Below are 27,827 nucleotides of genomic sequence, written 5' to 3' on the forward strand. Positions count from 1 at the left end.
AAGGGAGGATGCAAAAGGAACCGCAACCTTCTACACAACGGCTTCTGGTGAAGAATATCCCCAGCGCTCCTTGGAGATGTCATGGGCTGAACCTGAGACCTTCTGCATGCAGAGCAAATGTTCTCTCCACTGAGCCAAACCCCTTCCCCTAAAAGCAAAGGAAAATCATTGTTCACATGGTTCTGAACAAAGGGCTGTTTTTAAATAAGAAACCTGGGAAGCTTCTTCATACCTAGCCAGACGCTTGGGTCCATCCAGCTCAAAACTGAGTGGCAGCAGCTCTCCAGGGTTTCGCACCAGGAGCCTTTCCCAGCCCTACCCAGATGTGCTATGGCTCAGACCTGGGATCTTCTGCATGCCAAGCAAATGCTCGACCACCGAGGCACAGCTGCTCTGCGACTAAGAAAAAAAGCACTCTGCTCACGTTCAGAGGAACAAACGCTCCTTGCACATCCTGAAGGCTCCTTCGCTGGCTCGAATTAACCCACAGCTTTTATAGCTCTAGAAGCTCCTCTGTGAGTATCGGGGAGAGAAGGGAATCCCCATGGCTGGTAATGGTCACTCCGATAGGCATGAAAGGCTGGGTTTTGGCCTACGATAGGAATCGTGGTGGTACCCGGTGTGGTGTCGCCCCCTGGTGGACAATCAAAGCAGAGCAGATGAAGGCAGCCACTAGGGATTGTGGGTGGGTGGACACCTGTACCCCTCCAGAAGTTCATAGAATCAGAGTTGGAAGGGACCACAAGGGTCATCTAGTCCAACCCCCTGCAATGCAGGAATCTTTTTGGTCCAACATGGAGCTTCAACCCACAACCCTGAGATTAAGAGTCTCATGCTCTACCGACTGAAATATCCCAGGCTTTAGTGTGACGCAGTGGCATGAGTCATAGGACCAAGCCGAGGACCAGCAAGACCTGGGTTCAAACTGGTCAGGGAGTTGCAGTTCGGCAACATCAGCCTTAAAATCGAGGAAGGCAACAAACAAGGATGAAGACGTCACATTAAAGCCATTTATTTTCAGAGAAATGTTCTACAGGCTGTTGAAACTGTTAAAAAAAAGAGATAGTATTTTTCAGTTAATAAAAAAATCCACGACTTTGTCCCGCTAACAGCTCTTGTTCGCCGGCTGCAGACTCATGTTCCCACACGCCTGTGTCCTGCTCAGACGCTCAGCCTTGTTTGACCATCCAGTCAGACTTGAAGCATTTTTCTTCGACCCAACAAAAATAGCTTTCCCTCCCCAATTTGCAAAGAAAGACAACCATCTGGCCCTCATGGAAAGACCTCCACAAAACCTTCCCCTCTCCTGCAGCAGGCGTGGGCCTCATTTGGTCTGGTGTCCAACTTTTGACCCACAAGGCACCCGAGTTCATACGTGACAACAGAGAAGGATACGGCTACAAAGGAAATACAGGCTGCTCCTCTGAAAGGGCTCTCTGATAGCAAGCCCCACTGCAATCGGCTGCGCCTATGAGTTTCCCAGTGGGAACTCCCCAGCGAAGCTGAACAGGGACTTGACACCTGTGGCAACACACTCTTTCAACGGCGGCCCCACTGGGACGCAGATCTGTTCCATAGCTTGCTGGATGCGTAACGCCCACCGTTTGAACAGGCAGCCAAAACAAATCAGCTAGTAGTGGGCGCTTTTCGAACTGTGAGCAGTCAATAGAAGTTTGGCATCGACCTTTGTGCCAAAAATTTGGGGCGATGGTGGTTGGTTTTTTTAAAGAAGACATTTTGATTAAAATGCCTTGGTTCCCTGGTCTGAGAGCCTTGCCCAAATCCCATTGCCGGGTTTATCTTTTAAACCTGGGATGGGAAACCTGTGATGCTTCAGCTGTTGTTTGGACTCTCCTCTGCCCCAGTCAACCTGGCCAATGGTCAGGCTCCCTTCTGTGTGCTGTTCCTGAGGCAGAGACAATGGCAAGCTTTCAACACCTCCCAAAGACCCATCTTTTAAAGCAGGCATTTATATATGTTTATATTAGTTATTGATATTTAAAGGAATGTTTCATTGATGGCTTCTCCATTTTTTACTGATGCATTTCTTTGTATTTTCTTTGTATTTTTGGTTTTAAATGCTGTATATGCATTTTTTCTCTCTAAATTAACGTCCTGTGTAAGCTACTCAGGGACTTTGCATCTTAAGCTGTATATAAACATTACTGGTGGTAGTATGATAAGAACGGATCACAAACACAGAGGCAATCAAATCAGGCATTTCAACACGAGGCCGTTGTGGTGCAAATGAAATTGGAGGTGGTTAGCAGCTGATTTGTGAATCTCAGGGAATATCTGGCTTGCCAAACGCCGGAAACAAGATGGTCTGTTGCCGACAGACGTCCTGAAAATGACCACATTACTGGAAAAGGAATTATGACCAGAGATTATCTTTGTTCTAACGGTTTTTGAACAGAAGGGAGCAGAACAAAACTGGAACGTTTGAGAAACTCTTACAATGACCTTATAACCAGGCTCTGTTTCTCCCTTGAAGGCCAATTCTTACTGCCATGCCTATTTATTTTCTCATGTTTGCTATGAACAGCCGTTTTGCGGAAACAGGGCGTGGAGTCAGCAAGGAAGGTCCCATGCCCTACGTATTCGGAACGCTTTGCTTGATGATGATCTTCTGTCTGGTGGCTCGGACATTGGAGTCGGCCATGGGAGGCCCTGCCCCGAGGGCGGCCGCGGCAGCGTTGGGCAGGCCATGGGCTGTGATGTACTTCTTGTAGGCCTCGCGGATGATCTTGAAGGCCCGTATGTTGGAGTACGGGATGTCGGTGATGGGGTCGCGGTAGATTGCAGCCTTGTGGGTGACAGGGCAGACCTCCTTCACAGGCAGCTTGGGGGCCCGAGACTTTGGGAAGACGCGCTCGAAAGTCTCGTCATCGCTGAAAGTGATGAAGGTCCGCGAACATTTGGCGGCCGAGGTGGAAGGTGCTGGCGGGGCCTCCAGGGGTGGGGGCTGCATGTCCTGGTCCAAACTGAAGCAGGTGGGAAAGGGGGTCCAGTGTTATTTGTAATTTCACAAAATTTATATACCACCTGAATATTTTTTGGGGGGGGAGAGCCTCAAACAGCTTCACACAAAAAATTATCTACAAACATTTAAGATGTACGAAAAGTTAAGATAAAAACCAATTCAAACTGGCACCAACTTTCTAAAGGCCTGATTAGGCTTGCCTGAAGAAAAACGTTTTTAGCAGGTGCCAAAAAGAGCAGAGTGAAGGCACCTGCCTGACGTCAATAGGCAGGGAGTTCCGAAGTGTAGGTGCTGCCGCACTAAAAGATCAAGTTCTTGCAAATGCTGGATGGGTATTATGTGGCACCTGTTAGTCCTGCTCAGAGTAGCCCCACTGAAGTGAATGGACATGGTATTCAACTAAGTCCTAGTGAGGCAGGCTAGTAGTCCATTTATCTTAGTACAGTGGTACCTCTGGTTACAGACGCTTCAGGTTACAGACTCCGCTAACCCAGAAATATTACCTCGGGTTAAGAACTTTGCTTCAGGGTGAGAACAGAAATCGTGCTCTGGCGGGACGGCGGCAGCAGGAGGCCCCATTAGCTAAAGTGGTGCTTCAGGTTAAGAACAGTTTCAGGTTAAGAACGGACCTCCGGAACGAATTAAGTACTTAACCTGAGGTACCACTGTACTGTCTACACTGGCTGGCAGCAGCAGTCCAGACAAGGGGCACTGGAGATGCCATGGACCGAACCTGGGACCTTTTGCATGGAAAGCAGATGCTCTACCACTGAGCTATAGCCCTTCCACTTAAAGTGTAGTAAGATTCTAGTCCTCATTGCTCCGAATGAAGGGCTGGTTTTAAATAGGAACCTAGGAAGCTGTTTCATACCCAGCCAGACCCTTGGTCCACCTAGAACCATGTTGTTTACACTGACTGGCAGAAGCTCTTGGAGGTCTCAGAGAAGAGTCTTTTCCATCCCTACCTGGTGATGCCAGAGATTGGACCTGGGACCTTCTGAATGCAAAGCAGACGCTCCAATTCTGAGCTAGAGCCCTTCCCTTAAATGCTTGAAGGGAAGGTATATGATCTCCCATTCTACCAGTTGTGGTTGCCCAGCGAGAAGGAAAAGAAAATTTGCACATGCTCAGAGGCACAGTAGTATTCCAGGCTTCAGTGGTGAAGGTAGATAATGGGTAGAGAGGCCCGACTGAAAATAGTAATAATTGAGCCTCTCTGTCCGTATGCTAGTTTAAGCAATGCATACCCGCTATAAAATTTAGAGTGTGTTCTTAGTTTGCGACTTGCAGAAATGCAGGTCTCTAAAGGACTGGATGTACAATTGGCCTGGATATAGAATTGAACCCAAGGCTGTGAATAACCACTCACCTAGTCACTTTTGGTGAGTGGAATCCCCACCAGGCGACCAGGCAGTTTCTGTGCACTAGGAGACAAAGTGGGCTCTTTCATTTTCTTTTTTAGGCCGACAACGCTCCCAGATTCAAAATATGCCTGGAAAGGCAAGCCATGCCTGACAAAATTCTTAAGGACTAGGAACTTGGGCCTACTGCTTCACACATCCAGCTTGCTCCATCCCGGGGGCAAGCCAAAAACCCTTACCCCTCAACGTCCACATTCTCTTCCTTGAAGCCGAGGTCGGACACGAGGGGCATGGTCCCCGAGTAGTAGCGGATGGTGGGCCCCACACATTTCCTCTTCTTCTGCACCTGTCTCTTCTTGTCTGCTTCCAAGCGCTCGTACGTCTCTGCACAGAGGAAAGGAAGCGAAACTCCTGACAACCCCAAACTTTTGACATAAGGCGCATCCGTTCCTGGATAATTCTTATGGACTAGTAACTTTGCCGGACGCGGGTGGTGCTGTGGGTAAAACCTCAGTGCCTAGGACTTGCCGATCGCATGGTTGGCGGTTCGAATCCCCGCGGTGGGGTGCGCTCCCGTCGTTCGGTCCCAGCGCCTGCCAACCTAGCAGTTCGAAAGCACCCCTAAGTGCAAGTAGATAAATAGGTACCGCTCTGGCGGGAAGGTAAACGGCGTTCCGTGTGCTGCGCTGGCTCGCCAGATGCAGCTTGTCACGCTGGCCACGTGACCCGGAAGTGTCTGCGGACAGCGCTGGCTCCCGGCCTCTAGAGTGAGATGAGCGCACAACCCTAGAGTCTGGCAAGACTGGCCCGTACGGGCAGGGGTACCTTTACCTTTACCTTAGTAACTTTGCTAGGGGGGCGCGGGTGGTGCTGTGGGTTAAACTACAGAGCCTAGGGCTTGCCAATCAGAAGGTCGGCAGTTCGAATCCCCGCGACGGGGTGAGCTCCCGTTGCTTGGTCCCTGCTCCTGCCAACCTAGCAGTTCGAAAGCACATCAAAGTGCAAATAGATAAATAGGTACCGCTCCGGCGGGAAGGTAAACGGTGTTTTCGTGCGCTGCTCTGGTTCACCAGAAGCGGCTTAGTCATGCTGGCCACATGACCCGGAAGCCGTACGCCGGCTCCCTTGGCCAATAAAGTGAGATGAGCACCGCAACCCCAGAGTCGACCACAACTGGACCTAATGCTCAGGGGTCCCTTTACCTTTACTTTAGTAACTTTGCTATACCGCAAGACCTGACTCACCCAAAGAGCGCAGGTTGAGCTCCTCTGTGATCTTGGCCTCTTCCAGCAGTTCCTCCTGGGTCAGGGGCCGGTCGTAGCTGGGGCCTGCCCCCTTTTTGCGTTTCGACTGCACCTGGCGCTCCTGCAGGCGTAGGAAGGTCTGCCGCGTGTGTTCGGTCGTCGACTGGCGCATATGTTTGCGGCCTGAGCAGGCAAGGGTTAGGAGGAAGGAGTTTGAAACAAGAAGAGGGAGAGCAGAGCATTTCAAATGGGGACTTTCAAGCATGGCCCTCCAGGCCTTTCTAACTGGCCCTTGGGCCTCTCCACAAGCCACACCTCCACTCCCCAAGCCACGCCACTTCTCCCTAGGTCTAACACCTCACAGGCCCTGATTCATACCCTTCTGGAGTGTTTCTGCCTGGTAGGAAGGCAACTATAAATCACTTAGGGATGCCTCCTAGGAAGCGATTCATAACTAAAATAATCAAGAATGACAGCATGCCTTTGAACAGCGATAAGGCCTTGCCTGAATGGAAAGGTGTGGAAGTGGATATGGAGAAAAGTTTTTCTGCCTCTCTCGTAACACGAGAATTCGTGGAGATCCAATGAAGCTGGAAGATTCAGGGCAAATAAAAGGATCTGATTTCTTTCCGCAGGGCCTGTAAGACAGAGTTGTTCCGCCTGGCCTTCGGCTTGGAATCAATTTGATTCCCCTCCCCCTTCTTTTTTCCTTTCTCCTCCTGTGATGGAACTCTTATTTGGGGACTTCCCTGGCTTTTTTCTGCCCCATGTAGGACCAGTCTGGATAGTTAGCCTTGGTGAAGACTTGATGTTTTCATCCCAAAAAAACTTTTTGATTTGAGTTTCCATTGAAATGAGGCTGTATTTTAATGTTTTAATGTTGTATTTTAATCTTGTTTTTGAGTTGTATTTCAATCAATTTGTTTTTATATCGGGTGTTAGCCGCCCTGAGCCCGGTCTAGGCTGGGGAGGGTGGGGTATAAATAAAATTTATTGTTTATTATTATTCAGGCAGTGCACAGTTAAACTACAGAACTAGCTCTGGCAGGAAGCAACAGGGATCACCAACTTGGAGAGGGCTTCAAAAAAGGATTGGACAAATTCATGGTGACAGCAATGGCTACTAGCCATGAGGGCTCTGCTGTGCCTCCACTGTCAGAGGTGTTTCTGAAGACTAGCTGCTTGAAACTGTAGGAGGGACAAGTGCTATTGTGCTCAGATGCTGCTTGTAGGCTTCCCATTGGCCTGATCCAGATGCCTGGCTGCTCTTACATTCGTGTGTGTGTGTGTGTGTGCGCGCGCGCATAGAAATCACTGATTTTTGTGTAGCTGTGATGTGGCCTTCCGTGCAAAGGTTGAGCATCACATTCTTCGCTCTACCACTCTTCTTCTGGCCCTGCCCAGCACTGGCATGCAGCCCCTGGAAAGTCACCTATGAAAGGATATGGCCTTCGGGCTGAGAAAGCATCCTCATCTCTGGTTTAAAAGGAATCTGAGACTTTTTAATTAATGCACACTCAAAATGGGCACTTACTGTCTCCAAGGTCATCCTGGAGCTCGGCTGGGGCCAGCCTTTCCTCTCTCACTTTCTGGGAGCTGCTTACAGGCGCGTCTGCCTTCTTGGGCCTCAGGCTCTTGATGGGTTCCTACGGAGGTTTCAAACGACAGAAATTAGGAAGGGCGGTTTATAGATGTGATTCATCAGCAGAACAAAAAGCCACCAGGTGTTTAAAAAGCATGGAAGGTCAGAGCTTACAATTTCTTGACTTTGCGGAGACCTAAAATAACTAGAGAGCATCTTACAATTAGAGTCATGGGCCTCTACTAAAATGGCTTCAAACAAAACAAACCAAGTTTAAGATGCATTTATTTAGAGCATTCCCCACCCCCAACTCTTCAACCAACAAAAGATCCCAGAGCAACTTATGTACAATCAATCAAAAACAAGACAGTCCCTTCTAGATTCATGGTCTAAGAAAGCAGGACACAAAAGGAAAGACCTGCCAAGGAAAATGAAGAACATATTTATGTATGTGACAACGGCGGCAAGAGTTTTAATAGTACAAGGATGGAAGAATGAAGAAACCCCGACAAAAGAACAGTGGCAAGAAAAATTGATGAACTATGCGGAACCGGCAAAATTGATGCACAAACTGCACAACAAGGACGACTGTGACTTCAGAGAAGAATGGGAACCTTTTACAAAGTATTTAAAGAAACAACAAAATGAATTGGACTCCCTGGCAGGTTTTGAATAAACATACACAAATTTATTTGTTAATGTAATAGATGGATAACTTAGAGATTTTTACATTTTTATAATATGCAGAGAACAAAATGTGCTAATAAATCCGAAAGAGGAACTGAGGGAAGTTGTAGGGGGGAGGGGGGTATGCGGGGGTGGGAGGGGGGAAACATAATTGCTGGAATAATTTGTTATGTGAAAACAGTCAATAAAATTTCAAAGAAAAAAGGAAAAAAGGAAGGGGGAGGTAAAAGGAAAAGAAAATCCAGGTCCTTAAAAAGCTAAATGGCAGTTCTTAAAATGACTTCCCACAGGGGCTCCTCGCAGGTGCTGCCCACTCTCCTCAAACCCCAGGAAGATTGCCAACTCCACCCCACCCCCCCACCCCACGGATAATCCCACGATCCGCAGGGGATAGGAGTATTGCCTCTTGCACACAAACGCTTCCCTCCCCACTTTCTTCTTCCGCACTCCCAGCAGTCTCCATTGCAGCAGTGGGGGCAGTTTCAATGCAGCCGGGCAAATGCTCCGCTCCGCTTTGCTTGCCTCTCAGTGGAGACACAAGAGCGGATCAGACCCTGCTGCAGTTGGCGCTCAGCATTCCCACCAGCCCTGCTCTCTCCCATTAATGGATTTGGCATTTCAGGAGGGCATCCGTGTGCCCGGCTCTGCCCATCTCCTGTTACACATACCTTGTAGGCTTTGGTGACAACCCTCCGCTTCCTCTTGGGCTCGTTGTCATCCTGATCGCTGCTGGGCTCATCTCCCTCGTCAATATCAAAGTCGGAATCGACTTCGTCGTCACTGTCCGACTGGTCGCCTTTGTACTCATCGTCACCAGATTCCTGCAGGGCAGCCGAGAGAAGATGGTTGGGTGAGAAGAGCTCTCTTTCTGAACAGCAATGGCAAGAGACTCAATTTGCCATGCCCTGTCGCCCCAGCCAACCCCAGCAGATCTTTGCCCACCCCTCTAGCCTTTGAGCCACACCTTGTATATCCTTGCTCCACCACTCTGGCTTCTGAGTCATATCTCTGCAAAAAAAACCCCACAGCCAGCCAGCATGGTGTAGAGATTTGGCGCTTAGTCTGATTTCTCAGCCTAAACCTTGCAGGGAGGTTTTGAAGCTAAAAATGGGGGTGAGGTGGGGGTATCACATATACCCCCCTAAGTTCTCTAGGAGAGAGGATGAATAAAAAAGGAGAAAATGGGAAAGGACATACAAAGTCAGTGTGGTTAAAGTGTCATACTAGGACAGGGGTCTGCAACCCGCGGCTCCGGAGCCGCATGTGGCTCTTTTACACCTTTGCCACGGCTCCGGGGCGGATACTAGCGAGGGGAGGAGGCGCATTGTGCGCCCCGACACTCCCCACTGTGGCGGGCGCTGTACTGGATGTGACGTCGCATGGGGGCGGTGCGTGCGTTAGTCACTCACCGTCCCGACGTCACCTTCCCGCCCGCTGTCAGATCGCGGCTCCGGAGATATATTTATAATATATATTTGTTTTAAATGTCGCAATGGTTTTGCGGCTCCCAGTTGTTTTTTCTTCGGAAACGGGTCCAAGTGGCTCTTTTTGTCTTAAAGGTTGCAGACCCCTGTACTAGGACCTAGGTGACCAGGGTTCAAATTCCCACTCAAGCCATGAAGCTGACTGGGTGACTGCCTAGCCTACCTCACAGGGTCGTTGTAGGAATTAAATGAGGGGGAAGAATTATGTAGGCTACCTTAAGGCTCCCTAACTGTCAACGTTTCCCTTTTTTTAAGGGAAATTCCCTTATTCCAAATAGGATTCCTCGCAAGAAAAGGGAAAAGTTGACAGCTATGCCTTGAGCTCCTGGCAGAAGGAAGGTAGGATATAAATGAGATACTTCCTTCTCTCTACCAAAATGACTTATTCAGCCACCATCACTAAGAGAAACCACCCTGTCCAGGAGCAGTCTACCACCAAGCGACCTGTTGCAGAAAAGATGCAGGTAGAATTGCTTATGGGCTCCCCAAGTGCAGCCTCCTTTGGAAAGAAAGTGCTGGACCTTCTTGGTTCAAACTTTCCAGAAATTAATATTTATATTATGCGTATTGCACACACTACAAACTAAACTGGACCTATGCTTCTGTGGCCCCGCCCATCCCGCCTTCCTTCCAGCCAATCACAAGCAAGCGCCGCCTCGGCCATGAGCTCAGGGTCCCGCCCCCTGCCGCTGCCCATCAACCCAAGTCCCGCCCCCTACCTCCGTGAAGCCCCCGTACGTCGTCTTATAAAACTCGTCCTCTTCCTCCGCTTCGAGCAGCCCCGAGAGCCGGTTCCCTGCCGTCCGCCGCGGCGCTCGGCCTCCAGCCAGGCCCGTCGAAGCGGACAGCGCCGCCGCCGCCATTTTCAGTCTTTCCCCGGGGAGAGAGCGGAGTGGCGATCGATGCCGTCGGCTCGCGACCACGCGCCCTGCGTTGTGGGGCTATTCGCAACGCCTCCGCTTGAATGACGGGAGGGATGAGTCATCGAGCGCCGAGCTAACGGACGCCGATGGTGGGTAGACACGATTAGTTGAGCGTCGACGCAGAGATTGGGAAGGGAATTGGGGAATCGAACGCCGAGAAAGTCGATGGGTGAGAAACAAACCTAAGAGGATTCAGCATCTTTCCAACAAGACGCTTCCGGGGAGGATCTGAAAGCTGGGTGTTCAGAAGACACCCTCCTTTTATTAATGCCCTTGCAGAAACTAGAAATTCATTTAGCAATCATGCTCCGATAGGCCTATTTTTCATGCATTTGCTTAATCCCCTGCCCTTTGCAAAGTGGTAAGTATGTAGACAAAGGGTAAAGGGACCCCTGACCATTAGGTCCAGTTGTGGCCAACTCTGGGGTTGTGGCGCTCATCTCGCTTTGTTGGCCGAGGGAGCCGGCGTACAGCTTCCAGATCATGTGGCCAGCATGACTAAGCCGCTTCTAGCGAAGCAGAGCAGCGCACGGAAACGCCGTTTACCTTCCCGCCAGAGCGGTACCTATTTATCTACTTGCACTCTGACGTGCTTTCGAACTGCTAGGCTGGCAGGAGCAGAGACCGAGCAACGGGAGCTCACCCCGTCGTGGGGATTCGAACCACCGACCTTCTGATCGGCAAGACCTAGACTCTGTGGTTTAACCCACAGCGCCACCCGCGTCCCTAAGTATGTACAGTGGTACCTCGGGTTAAGTACTTAATTCGTTCCGGAGGTCCGTTCTTAACCTGAAACTGTTCTTAACCTGAAGCACCACTTTAGCTAATGGGGCCTCCTGCTGCTGCCGCACCGCTGGAGCATGATTTCTGTTCTCACCCTGAATCAAAGTTCTTAACCTGAGGTACTATTTCTGGGTTAGTGGAGTCTGTAACCTGAAGCGTGTGTAACTTGAGGTACCACTGTAGATGGTGCTGTGTAAATAATAGTGAGGAGAGTAGCAAGAATAAAACTTGCTTGGTTGACTAAAGGCCACTTCCATTCAGCATTCTATCTCCAAAAGCAGTCAGAGCAGTTCATGTAGCCCGCGAAGCAGCACCACTCCGAAGCGCACTAGCTCTGCATTTGGAAGTTTCATCCACCTCTCTTTTTTACCAATTAATGTTTATTGCTCTTCAAAAATTGTAACGAATTTAACATCAAATTTAATAAAAATTTAAAAGTTTCATCTGCCTCTTGTGGCTAGTATCTGCAGGTGGACTCGTCCAAGAGTGCCAGCGCTGCTCTGCTGAATGAAGGCTAACCCACCAGCCCACCACCAACACTGGTGAAATGGATTCCTCCAGGAAGCCCACAAGTCCTGCAATTTGCCCTCTTCCTCCACCCACAACTGATATCCAGAGGTTGACTGCCTCTTTGAATGGAGGTTCCATTCCACTAGTGACTTCATTCTCAGGGCTGAAGAACCATCTTAGCTTTTCATGTATTGGTACATAGAATCATAACAGTGGAGAACTGGATCATCTTGTCCAATGATCATCATTCTAGTCCAACCCCCTGCATGTAACTTAATGGTACTGTGGAACCACTGTTGAAAGTCTGGGAATCAGATAATAGGCTTTTTTCAATTGGAACTTGCTGGAACTTACCGTATTTCTGGCACCTCACAGGTGGGCGCCATTGCCATTCTAAGAGACTGAGGGAGGTGTTCATGGTGAACAGCTTTTTTTCTAGAAAACATCTTTTTTCTAGAAAAGTAGCACTGGATACAGGCAATATAATTCAGATTCAAGACTGGGACAAAATAGGGGCCACTCATCCATTAAAATCAGTTTCCAGTTCTGTTTGTGAAATTTCACTGATGTTACTTCATAGATGGTATCACACACTGCGAGAAATGAAGTTACAGGGAACCAGGCAGAGGGCTTTCTCGGTAGTGGTGCCCGCCCTGTGGAACAAGCTCCCTTCAGATGTCAAATAAATAAACAACTATCTGACTTTTAGAAGGCATCTGAAGGCAGCCCTGTTTGGGGAAGTTTAAGGACTGATGTTTTAATAAATGTTGTAAGCCACCCAGAGTGACTGGGGAAACCCGGCCAGATGGGCAGGGTGTAAATATTATTATTATTAGTCAAATTATCACACATTTTCAACATTGTCACCACTTTGTTGGTGAGGTCATGATCAATGTGGCATGTACTTTCATTTATGGTAGACTATTTTACTTGAGAAGTTTCAGGATTTGATTTATAATGAAATGTGTAGCATGGCAGCTTACCACTGGGGGTATGTAAGAACTTCAAAATGTGCTATGATGGGGTCACTGAAACTTCCCCCCAGGTGGGAGTACAGTGGTGCCTCGCAATACGAAATTAATCCGTTCCGCGAGTCTCTTTGTCTTGCGGTTTTTTTCGTCTTGCGAAGCACGGCTATTAGCGGCTTAGCGGCTATTAACGGCTTAGCGGCTTTAAGAAAAAGGAAACAAACTCGCAAGAACTCGCAAGACGTTTCGTCTTGCGAAGCAAGCCCATAGGGAAATTCGTCTTGCGGAATGACTCAAAAAACGGAAAACTCTTTCGTCTTGTGAGGCATTCGTCTTGCGAGGCACCACTGTATAAGATTACCGGTGATCTGTTGAGTTGTAAGGGGGCTATGGAGCCTAATTATGCAGCAAAGGTCAGAGAGTTTGAATTAAGCTGCCATTCGGGTCCATTTATGTCACTCCCCCAAGTTTATTGGTTTTTATATGGCTATGTGATTCCAGGGCCTAAAAATGTGATGATGAGTAGGAAGCCTCTGGAGTTTGCCTGCTGAGCTTTCCTCCTCCTCTGGGAAGCTGGCCAAGATTTTATCTGATGTGATCTGAGCCAGCTGCCTAATGAAACTGAGCACAGCGACCTCCACTTTGTCGTTTAAGCTGCTGGTTTGGCCTTTGGATTGTTAGCCTCTTAACACCGTCTGAAATCGAAAAGGGAACCAAGCTTGCCTAAGTGATGCAAGTCTTCCTGGTAAGGGTTTTCTCTCTCTTCCAGTTCCTGTTCAGAATTGTGCCTGGAGCAAAACAGGAATCTGTGCCTTCCACCGAACAGCACCACCTTTAAACAGGGTTTGTTGTATTATTTTACTGTTGTTAGCTGCTCTGAGCCCGGCTTCAGATATAAATAAAATATTATTATTATTATTATTATTATTATTTTGAAAAGATTGCACAACTCAGCAGAGTTAGGTCCATTTTATACAGGTGTGGTGTGAACCATTTGCAGGCCAAGGGCCACATTCTGTCAGAGGCAGCCTTCTGGGGGCCACCTGTCAATAGTGGGCAGGGCCAGAGGGGAAAGTAGGTGGAGCTAAAGATATGAGACTTTTATATAGTAAGCTACAATACAGCCACATAGAAGTCAGAACTTTCCACATATACACCCACATACTTCTTTCAACCTGTTTGTTCAACTTCAGGTAAAACTCATCAGGGTGGAAGGAAATGGTATGGAGATATTGCTTTTTCTTGCAAAGGCTTGGGGTACAAGGCCAATTGTAAAACGGAGTGGTTTGATTTCATTAGGTGATTTTGAACTGTAAAATATCTGCCAAAGCATTGCTCTGATCTCTGGACAGCAACAGAAGGAATGGCTTTCAGATAATCTCTCTGTGCTGCTTTTAAAAAAGGGGAGAGGGCGATAATCCTTACTAATCGAGATAAAAGCAAATGCATTCTGCAGCTGAGGAGCAGTGAAGAGATATTGCATGCTCGTTCCATAGTGAACAGTAGTTAGATCTGGATTCCCCAGCGTCCTCTGTCACCACTAACTAAAATGGTGTTAAACAATGCTGGAGACCCAATGCCTAATGCTAATTGGCCGTAATGCTAGTGCTATTTTTTATTCACATTGCTAATGTTATTTATTTTATTGCATTTCTATCTCATCCTGACACTGGCTATGATGTGATGCCACTGGTGTGTCACATTTGATGAGGCCTTCACGAGGCAGAGATTACATAAAGCTCTTTTGCCAGGATGCAAAAGCTAATTTTGATACAATAGTAGTGGAGGGGAGTTGTTATCTTTATTAGTGTTTCTGATGCTATTTTTAATAATAATTGAATAATAATAATAATAATAATAATAATAATATGTGGTGTCACATCTGATGAGGTCATCTCACTGCACAGATTGAACAAGGCCGCGTTGCCATGGCAACGGTGTAACTGCATCAGGTAGCATCCCTCAGGGGCCCGGGGTAGCGCAGCCTGGCGTTGCTATGGCAACGTCAACTAGGCCCGCGCTCGTTGAGATGCCGTGGAGCCCCGCCCACTCCCACGCGACGCATGGCTGCCTTCTCCGGAGCCTCGGCCGCCCACTTCCCTCTTGGCGCATGCGCAGTACCGGTCCCCTTACCGGCGGTCCGTTATAAACAAGGCAGAGCTTCCCGCCCCCCCCCATCTCGCCCAGCCGCCGCTCTGACGCTCCACCCTCCCCTTTGCGTGCATTGGTTTGCCCCGGCGCCGTTTGGGCGGGTCCACGAGAGGAAGCGGGGGTTGCGGACGTGAAAAATCGGAGACGGGTCGGGGGAGGAGGCGTGGCAACCCCTCGGAGCGCCCGGGTGGTGCGGCCCGCAGTCGCGGCTCGAAGCGAGGCGGGCGAGACCAAGTGAAGAGGCCGGGTGTGTGTGTGAGGAGGATGATGATGAAGAGCGGTGTGGAGAAAGCAACAAGAAAAAGAGGATTCCAGCCGTGAGGCAAAGCGAGGCGGCGAAAAAAATACTATTTTTTAAAAAATTGATAATAATACGGAATAATTTTTTTTAAAGAAAAGGAGGCGGAAAGGAGGGTGAAGCGGTAAAATGGCGTCGGCCGGGCCCGAGCCTGGGGGGAGCAGCGGCGTTTCCTCAGGTGAGGGGCGAGGTTGTGACTCCCTTTTCTGTGGCGAGGAGGGAGTGTTAAATCTCGGAGAGGAGCGTTGGTTGGGGGGGGAATTCCCTCTCTGTGGGGTGGGCAGGGTGGATATTTGGGGAGGGGTCTTAAAATGTGTTCCTCTGAGACCCCCGTGTGAGTAAGGGGGCTGCATGGAGGGGGGGAATAGAAAGATTGGGGGGGGGGCTTTGCATCTTTATGTGGGGTAAATGAACCCCACACAGGTGTCTGGGCGGGGGGGGGGAAGCTGTTTTATCGAAGGGTCTCAGCTCCCCCAATTTACAGGAGGAGGAGGAGAAGAAAGAGACCGGCTCCCCCTGTGAGTGGGGGGCAGTTTAGGGGGGAAGGTGAATGAGACCCCCACTCACAGTGGGGTGTCAGTCTCTCCCCACCCCTTGTAGATTTGGGGGACCGAATCCTCCGCCCCACAATAGGAAATCTACAGCTTTCTTCTCCCCCCCCCCCCAAGCACTCAGTGGGGAAGATTTGGAAGAGGGGTACTTTGTGGGCTGCTTATGGGAAGGGGTTTTGGGGTGTGTGAAAAGTGACTTATGCCCCTCCTGGGTGGGGGGCAAATTAGAGGAAATGGGGGGGGGAGAAGGGGCAACACAGCTGGCAGGTCTTATGTTGCTTGCGAGGGAATATATGGGGTGGGTTATGGGACTCCCTCCAAAGAGGGGGGAAGGAAGGTGGTTGTGGGTTTTATTTGGGGAGGGGGCTTCACGTTAGGGGTGAAAAGGGTGATGGGTTTGGGGAGCCTTTATTTGGGGAGCGATCAGTGTGTGGGGTGTGGAAGGGCCTTTTTCTTATTTCTCAGCAGGGGGAGTACTGTAGTTGGCCTTGAATGTGGGGTGTATGGGAAGGCTCCAGAGAGTTGTGGGGGGATGTATTCCACCACCCCAGTGCGGATTCCATTAATTGAAAAGAAACCTTGCTGCTCGTAAGTAGCACTGAAGGCAGAGTTCAACAACAATTTGTTTAAAAATGCAACCGTATACTAAAATGGCAGATTTCAGAGAATAGGAGGTTTGGGTATAATCTTGCCGTTAAAATAAAAATTAAATAAAGACGGAAGATTAGAGATGGCAGAGTCCCTAGGATCGGCGGGTGTGTATAGGGTGATATAATGAACCAGACCCTTTTTGCTGAGCAATGGGGAGGCAGCGAATGCCCCTCTTTGGGGTGGGGCGTCCTGGGGGTTGTGTTGCATTGATGAATGAAGTGCCTCCTTCAGTGTGGGGCTCATTGCCTGAGAAAGGGGCTGTCATGGTGGTCCTTGATCTTCCAGTAACTGGGGGTGATTGCTGGGTTTTGGAGAGGGATCTCCCAAACGGGCGCAGTGGGAGCCTGACACTGAGCATATGGTGAGTGCGTGGTTGCACCTCTTGGCATAAGGAGAGAGGATTCTGGGAATGAACATATTTTTGTGTGGGTTGTGGGGTCGCTTAAGGAAACAAGTTCCTGCTTTGGTGGGGGTGTTCAGGAGGGCCCATCCCCCTTTCCTGGAGGAAAGGAGTGGGACCTTCCTTATGGTGGATGTGGAGACTGTGGTATAACTTGTGTTGTATGCAGTTCTCTGGGCAGTAGATCCCAAGGAACGGCCCTCGTGGAGAAGCAAGTGGTTGGTGGTTTGAGGTTGCGGGTTGAGTCCTCAAAGTTCCTTCTTTGTATGAATGACTTTCTGTTTTCCTTTTCAGTTTAGCAAGAGCGTTATGGGGTGGCACTGTCACTCATTGGTAGGGCACGTTCTCTGCATGTAGAAGGTCCCATGTTTGATCCCATCAGTCCCTGCTGGAAAGCCTGGAGATCTGCCAGTTAGCGTAGACAGTACTGAACTAGACAGACCCAAGCTTCTGACTGTCTTAAGGCAGCATCTTAGTTTCCTAGTGTTCGAGGGTGGGGAAGGTTAATGCGAGCAGGGGACACAGGGAGGTCCTTGGGGCAGTGACTTCCAGTCTGTTCCCCCAAGGGAGCTTGTGTGGACACTGGGCACTCTCTAAAGGAAGGAGCTGGCTGACTGGCTTGCGGTCTGAGCTCATGCATGTGTGTGTTTTTTTCTGGAGTTGGAGGAGTATTATTTGCAGGTCAGGAGGAGTTGAGACCCTTTTGTGGGCGGTGGGAGGCGGACAAAAGCAGAATGGGAAGTGGCGGGGCTCCTTCTGTGGGGTCCAGCCCACTTCCTGAATTAGGGTGAGGGGTTTTTGCTGTTGCAGTGCCGGGGTCAACGGGAGCATGTGCATAAGTCATCCTTTCCCTTGATGTCATTAAATGAAGGGGGAGTGTGATCTGTCTTTTCGGAAGAAGGGTGGTGTAGTTGGTTGCCACAGAGTTGTGGGCAGGCTTCAGAGGCTGGGTTGCTGGACTCCTCTGGGTGGGAGTCCACCGGTCCTGAGGGAAGCTTCTTACCTTTCTTCTCCTATCAGAGAGCACCAGGCTGCAGGGCTGAAGTGTACATCTTGCAGGGACATGGATGAGATAACTGAAAAGGGAGATTTCTTAACCTTTGAACATCAACCACCTTATTGGACTTCGGGGGATGGTATGTTTCCCTCTTTGTATTCCATGCTTTAGGAAGGAATGAGACCTTGAATCCCCCCGAGTGATTATAGGGTGTTCATTTAATTAACATTTATATTCGCAGGAATAAGATTTTTTTATTTTTAGACAACACTATGACATATAGAAGGCAGCAGTTTAAACCTTCAGTGTAAAAACTCTGTAGGTCAGAAAGCCGATAGATAGATAGATAGATAGATAGATAGATAGATGTCACCACAGTAGTGAAAATTTGAAATGGAGTACAGTGGTACCTTGGGTTACATACGCTTCAGGTTACAGACTCCGCTAACCCAGAAATAGTACCTCGGGTTAAGAACTGCTTCAGGATGAGAACAGAAATTGTGCTCCGCCGGTGCGGCGGCAGCAGGAGGCCCCATTAGCTAAAGTGGTGCTTCAGGTTAAGAACAGTTTCAGGTTAAGAACAGACCTCCGGAACGAATTAAGTACTTAACCCGAGTTACCACTGTATTATTGGCTTCTTCCAAACAGGACACTTTCAGACAGTAAAGAAGAAGCTCATTTTTTCTCTCTGTCCCCACCCCCTTTCAAATGCATCTTTCCCCCACCCCATAGCAGCTGATTTCCTGGGAGCTGCTCTGAAGAGCTGGTTTGAAAAGTCTTGATTTTGTTACAATTTCCCTCTAGCTCATTCTCACAACCAGTCTGGAGTCAAAGTTCTCAAGGGATGAGCAGATAATATGGTGGTAGGCCTTTGAAATGTACCACTTCAGGGCTACATCAGGCCTTCCAACACCACTCACAGCTCCTGGTGTGTTTCTTTGTTGGGTAAGATTTTTGGCAAGTGAGACTTGTCAAACAGGCCAGGGAAAGTTGTGCAGCCGTCTTTTATTTTTGTAACACTGGTACCACAAAGTTATTGTTGCTGGTCTTCTATCAAGCGGGCTGATCAGCCCCTACACCTGTTGATTTTCAGCAGTGCTTGGGGTCATCTTCTGAGCCCAACCCTCCTTGATATGGCATACTAAGCAGAGCCTTTTTGGTGCTGGCTCCAGGGCAGTGGAACATCCTGCCAAAAGACACTCTCCTAGCTCACATTTTGCAGGCAGCTGAAACTTGCCACTGTCTGATAGGTTTCCTTTTTCATCAGGCACTTTCTTCTGCTATTGTGCAAGTCTCATATTTTTAATTTCACCTTAATTTTGAATCCTCTCTTTCTCCCTCTGTTCCAGATGTGCTTTCAATCTCTGTTTGCTGCCTCAAGTATTTTTTTTTATTTTTTTTTTTAGAAAGGCGGGATGAACATGCTAAAAATGAATCAGCTGTTCAGTTTTTGGTCCCTTGAGTACAACCCTCATGGTGTCCTTTTGGTATCCTGCCCACATAAAATCCAAGGGCTGTTTCTTTGCCTAACTCTGGCTTTATAGATGAAAGTTAAAATTTGACTGGTCTGCCCTTCTCTCTCTATCCTGCCCACCTACCAGTAAAAGCCACTCTTTGGGGATTGTCTGTGTCTAGATGTTGGGTGGGGGAGGATGAGGATAGAGAACACCCACCAGGGCTGGACAGCCCTTTCCTTTTGCTTTGAAATAGGTCATGTGCCAAAAATAACCAATTGCAATGCATCTGTCTGTAGACAGCACTCTTAATTCAGTAAATGATATAATTCAAGCTTTCTGCAACTCTGGACCACTGACCCCTCCACATGTTTATTTGGAAGTATGACTGGTGCAGTTTAAACTTCCTAGTGAGTTTGTTTTTTTTAAGGTGGCAGCTTCTAAGCTCTTTGCAGCCTTGGTTATGTTAAGATTTGCACCTTCCATATGCAGTGGGATGATGTTATACCACCTTTTTATAGATGGGGGGGAGGTGGGAAAATCTGACAAAATCCCACACCAGGGGTGCCGCTCAGAAATATGGCTTGCCCAAGCCTCACTCTGTCCCCTTGTCCTCTGAGCTCTTAGCTCCAGCTTCCTGGCTCACAAACTATGTTTTTAGTCTCTAAACTAAAGCTGTAGTCTGCTATACACTTCAGCCCCTTTGAACTCTGCGGGGCTATAGTTGCGAATAATCATGCTTCTGATCAGCCTGTGCATCTCCTTGGAAACCATCCTGTGAGGGTCATTAACTGCGGCTTCCATTTCATAGATGACTTGGTCAGATGCTAAACAGCCCCCACCCCAAACTTTGTCCTTGCCTAAGGCAGATTTTGAACCCATGCCTCTAAACTCGGACTCCGTTTGTAACAGCAGCACAGCTCCCCCCCCCCCCCATCACTTTGCATCTTAAGGCCTTGTTTTGCTGGTGCTGTTTTGTCATTCAGGTGGGGAGGATTCCCCCCCCCCAAAAAAAAAACCCAAGTCAACACAATGGAATGGTGCTTCCTGAGTGTCCTTCAGACAAATCTGCCTAAATGGAGGCACTTGTCTTCTGTGGGGAAACAAACCAGAGAGCCAGAGTGGGAAAGTACAGGTGGGTTGTGGACTTTCCTCATCGCTTTTGAAAGCTGTCTCTCCAAATGCTTCCTCTTGACATAGTGAAAAACGCGAAAACAGAGGTGGGGAACATCTGGGGCCCTCCAGATGTGCTCAGATTCCTGTGTGCCCCTGTGGCCAGCATGGCTAGTGGTCTGGGAGGATGATGGGAGTTGGGAGTTTGACAACAACTGGAGAGCCGTAGATTTTCCCCAATTTTGGACTGAAGGATTTTGTCGCACCCCCCCCCCCCGATTTTGAGAGAGACCTAGGAAGCTACCTTATACTGAGGCAGACCATTGGTCTACCTAGCTCAGTACTGTCCACACTGACTGGCAGCAGCTCTCCGGGGAATTCAGGCAGGGTGCCTTTCTTACCCATACCTAAGGATTGAACCTGGAACCTACATGCACAATGGATGCTCTCCCACTGAGCTATGGCGCTTCCCCAAGCATTTTGTTTTTCTCTTGACAGCTGTGATTCAGGTCAAAAGGGGGCTGGAGATTTATTTATCATTTATTTTATATCCTTCCTCTTTAGGATCATGCTGTGCAAGCCTGCTTAACAAAAACAGCTTAAAACAATGAAACAGTACAATCCTCGAGATAACAAAAGTAACACAAAACAGCTCAGCTTTTTTTTAAGGGTCTACAGAGTCCCCTGCCAGCACGTCTAGATTAAAATGAATTGTAAATATATTTATCCTAAATAAAAGTGATTTTTCAGAGAGTGCTTAGAAGGTGTAGAGACTGGAGGGGTGTGTGTGTGTGTCTCTGTGTGTGTCTGTGTCTGTCTGAAGGTGCTGAGCTACTCGGCTGTGGAGCTGAGCCTTGAGGGAGGTACAGTGGGAACGGTTTCATGCAAGTTATTAGAGATTGGATAGAGGTGTTGGAGTAGAAATTTGGGCTGCAGAGTGGCGACTTCCTTTCCGGATGTAGGCTGAACAGTGAGATTAATCTGTTTAAATGGTGTGATGGATTCTCTTCTCTGTCCCCTCCTCCTTTTTATTTTTTGCTCTTACATATTTTTGTACTCTTAATATATTCTTCCCCTGTCACGATGTTGAAACATCGACCCAGACGTACTCGAGCTTCAGTTTTTTCCCTCTCCTAAAAATAATTTCACTGCTTTCTCTTTTCCTCCTCTTTCTCTGTATAGCTTTCAGCTTCCTTTCCTGTTCACTGATGCCTTCCCGAAGATGTATGGGTAAACCGAGGCACGAGCATGGGCTTCTCCCCCTCCTCTCTGATTACTAGCCGCTAAACAGACTTGGCTTTCTTAAGTTTCATGTGTGCATGTGTGGTGTGGAACTGAGCCTTTACTTAGGAGTGGTGAACTTTTGGCCTGCTGGACATTGTTGGACTCCATCAGCCCTTGCAGGCATAGCTGAGTGATCAAGGGCAATGGGAATTGTAGTTCACTGACATCTGAAGGGCCAAAGTTCCCCCCGTTTGCCTAAGGTTACTGGATTGATGGTGTTATTGCCTTATGTCAGAACTGCTCTCTAATTGAACTGACCTCCTTCCACTCCCCAGTTTTTAAAAGTCCTTAACTTATCTTTAGGTTAGAGCAGGTGGTCCTAGAGCTCTGCACTGGAACTCTTTGTGGCAATAATATTTAAGTGCTCAGAGCACAGAAGTTTATTACACCAACCCTGAAAGGCATTCTGATATTAACCTGTCCATTTTACATGAGACTTCCAGGTATTGGTCGCCTAGAAGCTGCCATAGGTCTTACCTTTGTCTGCATTATTGTATCTTTCCCAGTATTATCTATCCCAAGGATTGGGAGCACTTGTGGGGCTCTGCAGATGTTGCTGGACTACAACTCCCCATCACCCTCTCTGACTACTGGTCATGCTGGCTGCTGGGAGTTGGAATCCCACAGTTTTTGGAGGACCGCATGCTCTCCCCCATCTGTGATCCAACAATAGCTTACAGAGGCTCTCTCAAGTCTCTTAAATAAGTCTTCCACTGCTCCCTGGGGTTTCTTAGAGATTCTGGAAGGTTTACAGAGAGCCCAGAGCCAATGACCTCTTCCAGATCCTGTCTGGCCAACGGCCGCAGGGACCCTGTCTTTGATTTAGGTCAATGGTTTTCACCCTCTCATCGTACCTATGCAGTATTTAATGTCTGCCTCAAGAGTCCTCTTTTGATGTCTGAACATTTGTGGCATTCATTCTATATTTGGAGGAGAGGGCGACATATTTGTCAGCCTTTGGGCCAAATGCCCCTCGTGGGCAGGGCCAGAGGCAAGAGTGGGCAGAGCAAATTCCTACACACCCTGGCAGGCCCTTCTCTGCCTTCCACCCAGTCAAGTCAAGGGCAGGTTCCAGCCAGGTAGGGAGCAAGGTTGGTGAGAGGGTGTGGCCTGAAGAGAGGAGGTGTGGCTAGGGAGGAGGTGTGGCCTGAGGAGAGGCCTGGTGGGTTGCATTTGGCCCCTAGGTCTGGGGTCCCCCACCCGTGTTCAAAATACAGTTCATTTTTATTTATTTTTAATGTGTGAGTAAGAGAAGGTGGTTTGTTCTGTTCTGCCTCCGTCCTCTAACAAAGCGGCAATTCTGCAGCTCCTTGATGCACAGACTTGGTGTGAAGTGCAAGATCAAGGATGCCAGTGCCGGTGACACATCTTCTCCAAATAGCTTTCGCAACCTCGCTGCATGTTTGTTTGAAGCAGCCACCCTCCTCCTCCTCTGCTTGAGCAACACTCCTCCATGCTTTTAAGCACTAGAGCTCTAAGCCTGCTGGTATCGGCTGATGTCCATGCTTTTCATTTCTGTCAAGCTTGCTGGATTATTACACAACTCTCCTTGCCATGGCTAGTGTCCTCACAGCCTCTGGCAAGCATAAGCAGATCTCGCTTTTCAGCCTGGGAGCCAGAAGGTGGCCGTGTGTCGACCCTGCGGTTGTGCTGTGTTTCCAGAGGTGCTTGGAATGAGGCTGTGGCAAGAGTCACCTCTTGCCTCCAGTTTTAGTGCTAGAGAAAAGAGCAAAGAGGTTGCTGTCCTTGCACTGAATTTCAGAGATGGAGTATGAAGTTGGGGTCAAGACTCCCCACCTGCCTTGAGGAAGGCGTTTCATTCTGGTCGTCACAGTTTTCTTTTTTCACTACCAAGGAAAGGGGGAATGTGTGAAACCTTGGCTGCAGGAGAGCCACTGTGGCTTGAAAGCTGAATAACTGACATGAGCAAGAAGCACAGGAGTTGGAAGGGGAATCTAGTCCCAGCCCCTTGCAATGCAGGAATCTCAGCTAAAGCATCCATGACAGCTAGAACCTCCCAAGGCAGGAGAGTCTTCCACCTCTTGTGGGAGTCTGTTCCACTGCTGAACAGCTCTTACTGTCAGAAGGTTCTTCCTGGTGTTTAGTCAGAATCTCCTTTGACACCATTGGTTCTGATCCTACCCTCCGGAGCAGGAGAAAACAAGCTGGCTCCATCTTCCATGGGACAGCCTTTAAGATATTTGAAGATGGCTCTCATATCTCCTCTCAGTCTCCTCTTTTCCAGGCTAAACATACCCAACTACCTCAACTGTTCCTCATAAGGCTTGGTTTCCAGACTTTTGGTCATCTTGATTGCCATCCTCTGCACAAGTTCCAGTTTGTAAATATCATCCTTAAATTGTAGCACTCAGAATTGGACACAGTATTCCAGGTGTGGCCTGACCAAGGCAGAATAGTGTGGTACTATTACTTCCCTTGATCTGGACACTATACTTCTGTTGATGCAGCCTAGAATAGCATTAGCCTTTTTTGCTGCTGCATCACATTGTTGACTCATGTTAAGCTTGTGGTCCACCAAGACCTCTAGATCTTTTTCACATGTGCTGCTAGTCAACCAGATGTCCCCCATCCTATATTTGTGCATCTGGTTTTTCCTGCCTAAGTGCAGAACCTTAACATTTGCCCCTGTTGAAATTAATTTTGTTTGTTTGGGTCCAGTTCTCCAATCTGTTAAGGTCATTTTGAATTTTGATCCTGTCTTCTGCAGCATTAGCTGTCCCTCCCAGTCTGGTGTCATCTGGAAGTTTGATGAGCACCCTCTCAATTCCTTCATCCAAGTCATTTATAAAGATGTTAAACAACAACAGGCCCAAGACAGAACCCTGCAGCACCCCACTTGCCACTTCTTTCCAAGATGACAAGGAACCATTAATGAGTACTCGGTCAGTCAACCAGCTACAAATCCCCTTGGATCGTACCTTGGATCTCAAATTTTAAACCGTTCAAGAACCAAGGTGCTGCTTCTGATTGGCTGTAGGAGCTTCCTGCACTCAGTCGGAAGCTGCACCAGACGTTTGGTTTCCAAAAACCGGAACACTCGCTTCCGGTTTTCGATCTTTCAGGAGCCGAAACATACGGGTCCCAAGGCGTTCAGCATCCAAGGTACGACTGTACTTACTTCAACCCACATTTTATCAGCTTCCTCATGAGAATATCATGGGAGATTGTCTCATGAAACTATGCCCACAGCATTTCCCCGTTCCACTAAGTTTGTAATTTCATCAAAAAAAGAAATCAGATTGGTCTGGCATGACTTATTTTTGAGAAACCCATGCTGGGTCTTAGTAATCACAGCATCCTTTTCTAAATGCTCGCAGGCAGACTGTTGAATTATCTGTTCTAGGACCTTCCCTGGTATCAGTGTCAAGCTCACTGGTCGGTAGTTATCTGGGTCTTCCTCCTCCCCCCCCCCTTTTTTTTTGAAGATGGGGACAACATTTACCTGCCTCCAGTCTGTTGGGACCTCACCTGTTCTCCAAGAATTCTCAAAGATAATAGACAAAGTTTCTGAAATTACATCCACAAGCTCCTTTAGTACCCTTGGCTGCAGCTTATCAGGCCCTGAAGATTTGAATTCATTTAAAGTAGCTAGGTGTTCCCTTACTACCTCTTTTCCTATCTTGGGCTGCAGCTCCCTCTTTACATAATTTGTTCTGTTATCACCAGGTTGGGCATCGCTTTCCTTTTGGGTGAAGGCAGAGGCAGATTAGGTGTTGAGTAGTTCCGCCTTTTCTTTGTCACCCAATAGTATTTCTCTGTGTTCCCCACGCAGAGGACCTACCACTTGCTTGTTCTTTCTCTTACTTCGGACATAGCCGAAGAAACCTTTTTTATTCTTTTTAACCTCTCTTGCAAGCCTGAGCTCATTCTGAGCTTTAGCCAGCCAGACTTTCCCCCCTGCAACTTTTGGCTACTTGTGTATACTCCTCCTTTGCAATTTCCCCTTTCTTCCATTTCTTATACATGCCCTTCTTAACTGTCAGCTCATCTGTGAGCTCCTTATGCAGCCACACCGGTTTCCTTAGATGGCTCCCATTTTTCTTTCTTGTTGGTATTGTTTGTATTTTGACCTTCAATATTACTGGTTTTAGAAACACCCATCCTAATTGGACTCCCTTCTCTTTGAGTATTTCTGACCACGGGATCACACCCAGTAACTTCTTCGGCTTTCTGAAATTGGCCTCCTTAAAGCCCAGAGTGCATGTCCGACTACACTTGGTTTTCCCTTGCCTCTGTATCCTGAAACCCAGGAGAACATGATCACTTCCTTCCAGGTTTCCCAGCACTTCCACTTCATCAGTCAGTTCCTCCCTATTGGTGAGGACCAGGTCCAAGATAGATGGTCCCCTTGTTGGTTCTTCCACTTTCTGGGAAATGAAATTGGAGGAATTTGTCAGACCTTGCAATCTGGCAGAGTTTGAGTTCCAACAGATATCAAGGAAGTTGAAGTCCCCCATGATTATTATTTCTCTCCTTTGAGTGTTTGGTAATCTTCATAGTAGGTTAGATTCTACTTAAACTATTTCAGTTAATATTTGTGTGCTCCAGGCCTTGCCTACATATGGTGGGTGAGGCCAGAAGCACAAGATCTTTCCTTTTTAGGGAAGACGTGAATGGGAAGGGAAGGCTGAGCTACATTGCTGCTCCGGGTTTGAATGGGGGGGGGAGCCTGCCTTCCACTTCTATCTTCTTCCATGTGGAGGGCCAGCAGGGCAGGTTCCCTGAGCTGTTAAGCGCTTCTAGTGAGATGACTGCCTTTATATTTATCATTAAACAATTGTATGCCACTCTTCCAAATGCACCAAAACAGTCAACAAGTTTGGACCGGGGAGGGCATCGTGAAACCAAACATTAATTTAAAAAAACCCACACAACAGAAGTATAGCCACAGTACCTAGATCAGTTTAAATGCCTCATGGAAAACAGAAGTCTGTTCTCCTCCTCCCAACCCCCAGTAAAAGTGACATTTTTCAAACTTTGGGCAGAAGGCTCCATAAAGGCCCTTCTCCGAGCCCCAACAATCCTTAGTTACCCCAAGGGTGCCATAGGTAAAAGTGTTGGTTGATTGGGCTGCCCTTCCATTCTGCTTTGTGAATACTAGTCACGCAACTGAGATGTGCTGACTGTTGCTTGCCCAAATAGAAAATAATTGGTTTTTTTAAAAAAGCCTTTTTCACCCCACTCCCTTTTGTATACATTCCTGGGCCTCTTATTGTTATTTTTCATGGTTTATGTTCTCCTGAAATGAACTGAGTAGCCTCCCGCAGAGTAGCTGGGTTTTTTGGAAACATTTGGGCAACCAAGTCTTTTTCTTAGGATGCCTCCTTCATGAATAATCACTCTCTCCTCACAAATCCTTCTTTACTGGACCCGTTTATTGTATGATTCTTGTTAAGCAAAGAGGATATTACTGCACTGTATGAGAATGGAGTAGTCCAAGTTGACAACATGACTAATAATTTGTCATGTAAATAAATTTTAGTCCTTCCTACTCTTTTGTTTCTGTGATTCTAAGGCTTTGTAAAAATTGCTGCTGCCATTTTCCTTGTCCACTAGGGGGTGCCTTTTTATTTTTTGCTTGAAAGTTCCTTAATATTTTTTCAACTCCCTGTACACCCTAAACTAATGTCATCCAGCAGTTTCAGATTATGACTCCCACTAGCCCATCTGTGTTCACAGGCCACTGAAAGACCAGGAGCCTGGGGGAGGTGAAAGGGGAGCTTTGCCCTCTGTGCCCTTCTTGAGGTCTTTTTTGAAGCCTTATGACATGGGATACAGGACTAGATGGGCCTTCAGTCTCATCCAGCAGAGCTCTCCTTATGCTCTCCATGTCTTCTAGAGCCGAAAGAACGGTGCATATTCCAGAAGCAGGCAGCTATTTGGAGTTTGATTCTCGGGGATGAACGGCGAGCTCCGAGAGGTCACCTGGGGAAGTTTCCCCTGCGCATCCTTGAAGCCAAGAGGACCCACTTGGCTCATTCAAGCTGCCGGGCTGCTTCCAGGCAGCGGGGAGCAAGCTGGACTCTTAGGAGCGCCCTTCTCTTGAACCCTCAACAGATTGTCTCCTTGCTGTTCATGCCAGCCTCCCACTTGCCGAAATCCTGACACGCGTCTCTGCATGACGGAGCATGCTTGGCAACCCAGCAGGCTGATGATTCACCCTTTTTCTTGGGAGCACAGGATGTGCGGGGAGGGAAGAGTGTTCAAGAGTGTGATTGAACCTCTGAGCGCATATACCGGAACCTGTCTCAGGCCGCCTTCCAAGGGGAGAGTGCTGGCAGCAAGCTGAATGCAGCTGCGTTCATTGACTGCCCATGACCATGGTGGGCGGGCCCAACCAGTATAATTGGCGGCTACTGAGTGGTAGGGTAAAAGTTATGCA

The 27,827-nt window shown here is 48.2% G+C and overlaps 2 protein-coding genes across 11 annotated transcripts in view; one reads left to right on the forward strand and one right to left on the reverse strand.

The window, feature by feature from the left end:
- Positions 1–996: 996 nt before the first annotated feature.
- VPS72 (vacuolar protein sorting 72 homolog) lies at positions 997–10,241 on the reverse strand. The gene is made up of 6 exons (XM_080984778.1): positions 10,061–10,241; positions 8,526–8,678; positions 7,123–7,234; positions 5,589–5,771; positions 4,584–4,728; positions 997–2,984 (listed from the first exon to the last, which is right to left on the reverse strand). The coding sequence occupies exons 1-6, from the start codon at positions 10,202–10,204 to the stop codon at positions 2,594–2,596; spliced, it is 1,128 nt and encodes a 375-aa protein (XP_080840904.1). The 5' UTR covers positions 10,205–10,241; the 3' UTR covers positions 997–2,593.
- Positions 10,242–14,694: 4,453 nt separating this feature from the next.
- The window catches only part of PIP5K1A (phosphatidylinositol-4-phosphate 5-kinase type 1 alpha), a 44,804-nt gene continuing 31,671 nt past the window's right edge, over positions 14,695–27,827 (forward strand). For 7 of the 10 annotated variants that reach the window (XR_013980188.1, XR_013980189.1, XM_080984629.1 and 4 more), the window contains exons 1-2: positions 17,625–17,712; positions 21,323–21,370. Coding sequence is in view for 8 of the 10 variants with exons in the window: in XM_080984629.1 (XP_080840755.1) it covers positions 17,640–17,712; positions 21,323–21,370 (121 nt within the window). In the remaining 2 variants the exon portion in view is untranslated. Of the gene's footprint in view, positions 15,153–17,584; positions 17,713–21,322; positions 21,371–27,827 lie in introns of those variants that run through there. The other 3 variants (XM_080984633.1, XM_080984626.1, XM_080984631.1) reach the window with 3 other exon arrangements.

The sequence above is a fragment of the Podarcis pityusensis genome (genome assembly GCF_964106645.2).
Source record: "Podarcis pityusensis genome assembly, chromosome: 16".
Lineage (NCBI taxonomy): Eukaryota > Metazoa > Chordata > Lepidosauria > Squamata > Lacertidae > Podarcis > Podarcis pityusensis.

Coding starts and splice junctions, on each gene's coding strand:
- VPS72 (XM_080984778.1), bottom strand. CDS start 10,204: ATGGCGGCGGCGGCGCTGTCCGCTTCGACGGGCCTGGCTGGAGGCCGA. Junction 5,772..7,122: donor CCAGGATGACCTTGGAGACA/GTAAGTGCCCAT, acceptor TTGCCTGCTCAG/GCCGCAAACATATGCGCCAG. Junction 2,985..4,583: donor GAGAATGTGGACGTTGAGGG/GTAAGGGTTTTT, acceptor CACCTGCTTCAG/TTTGGACCAGGACATGCAGC.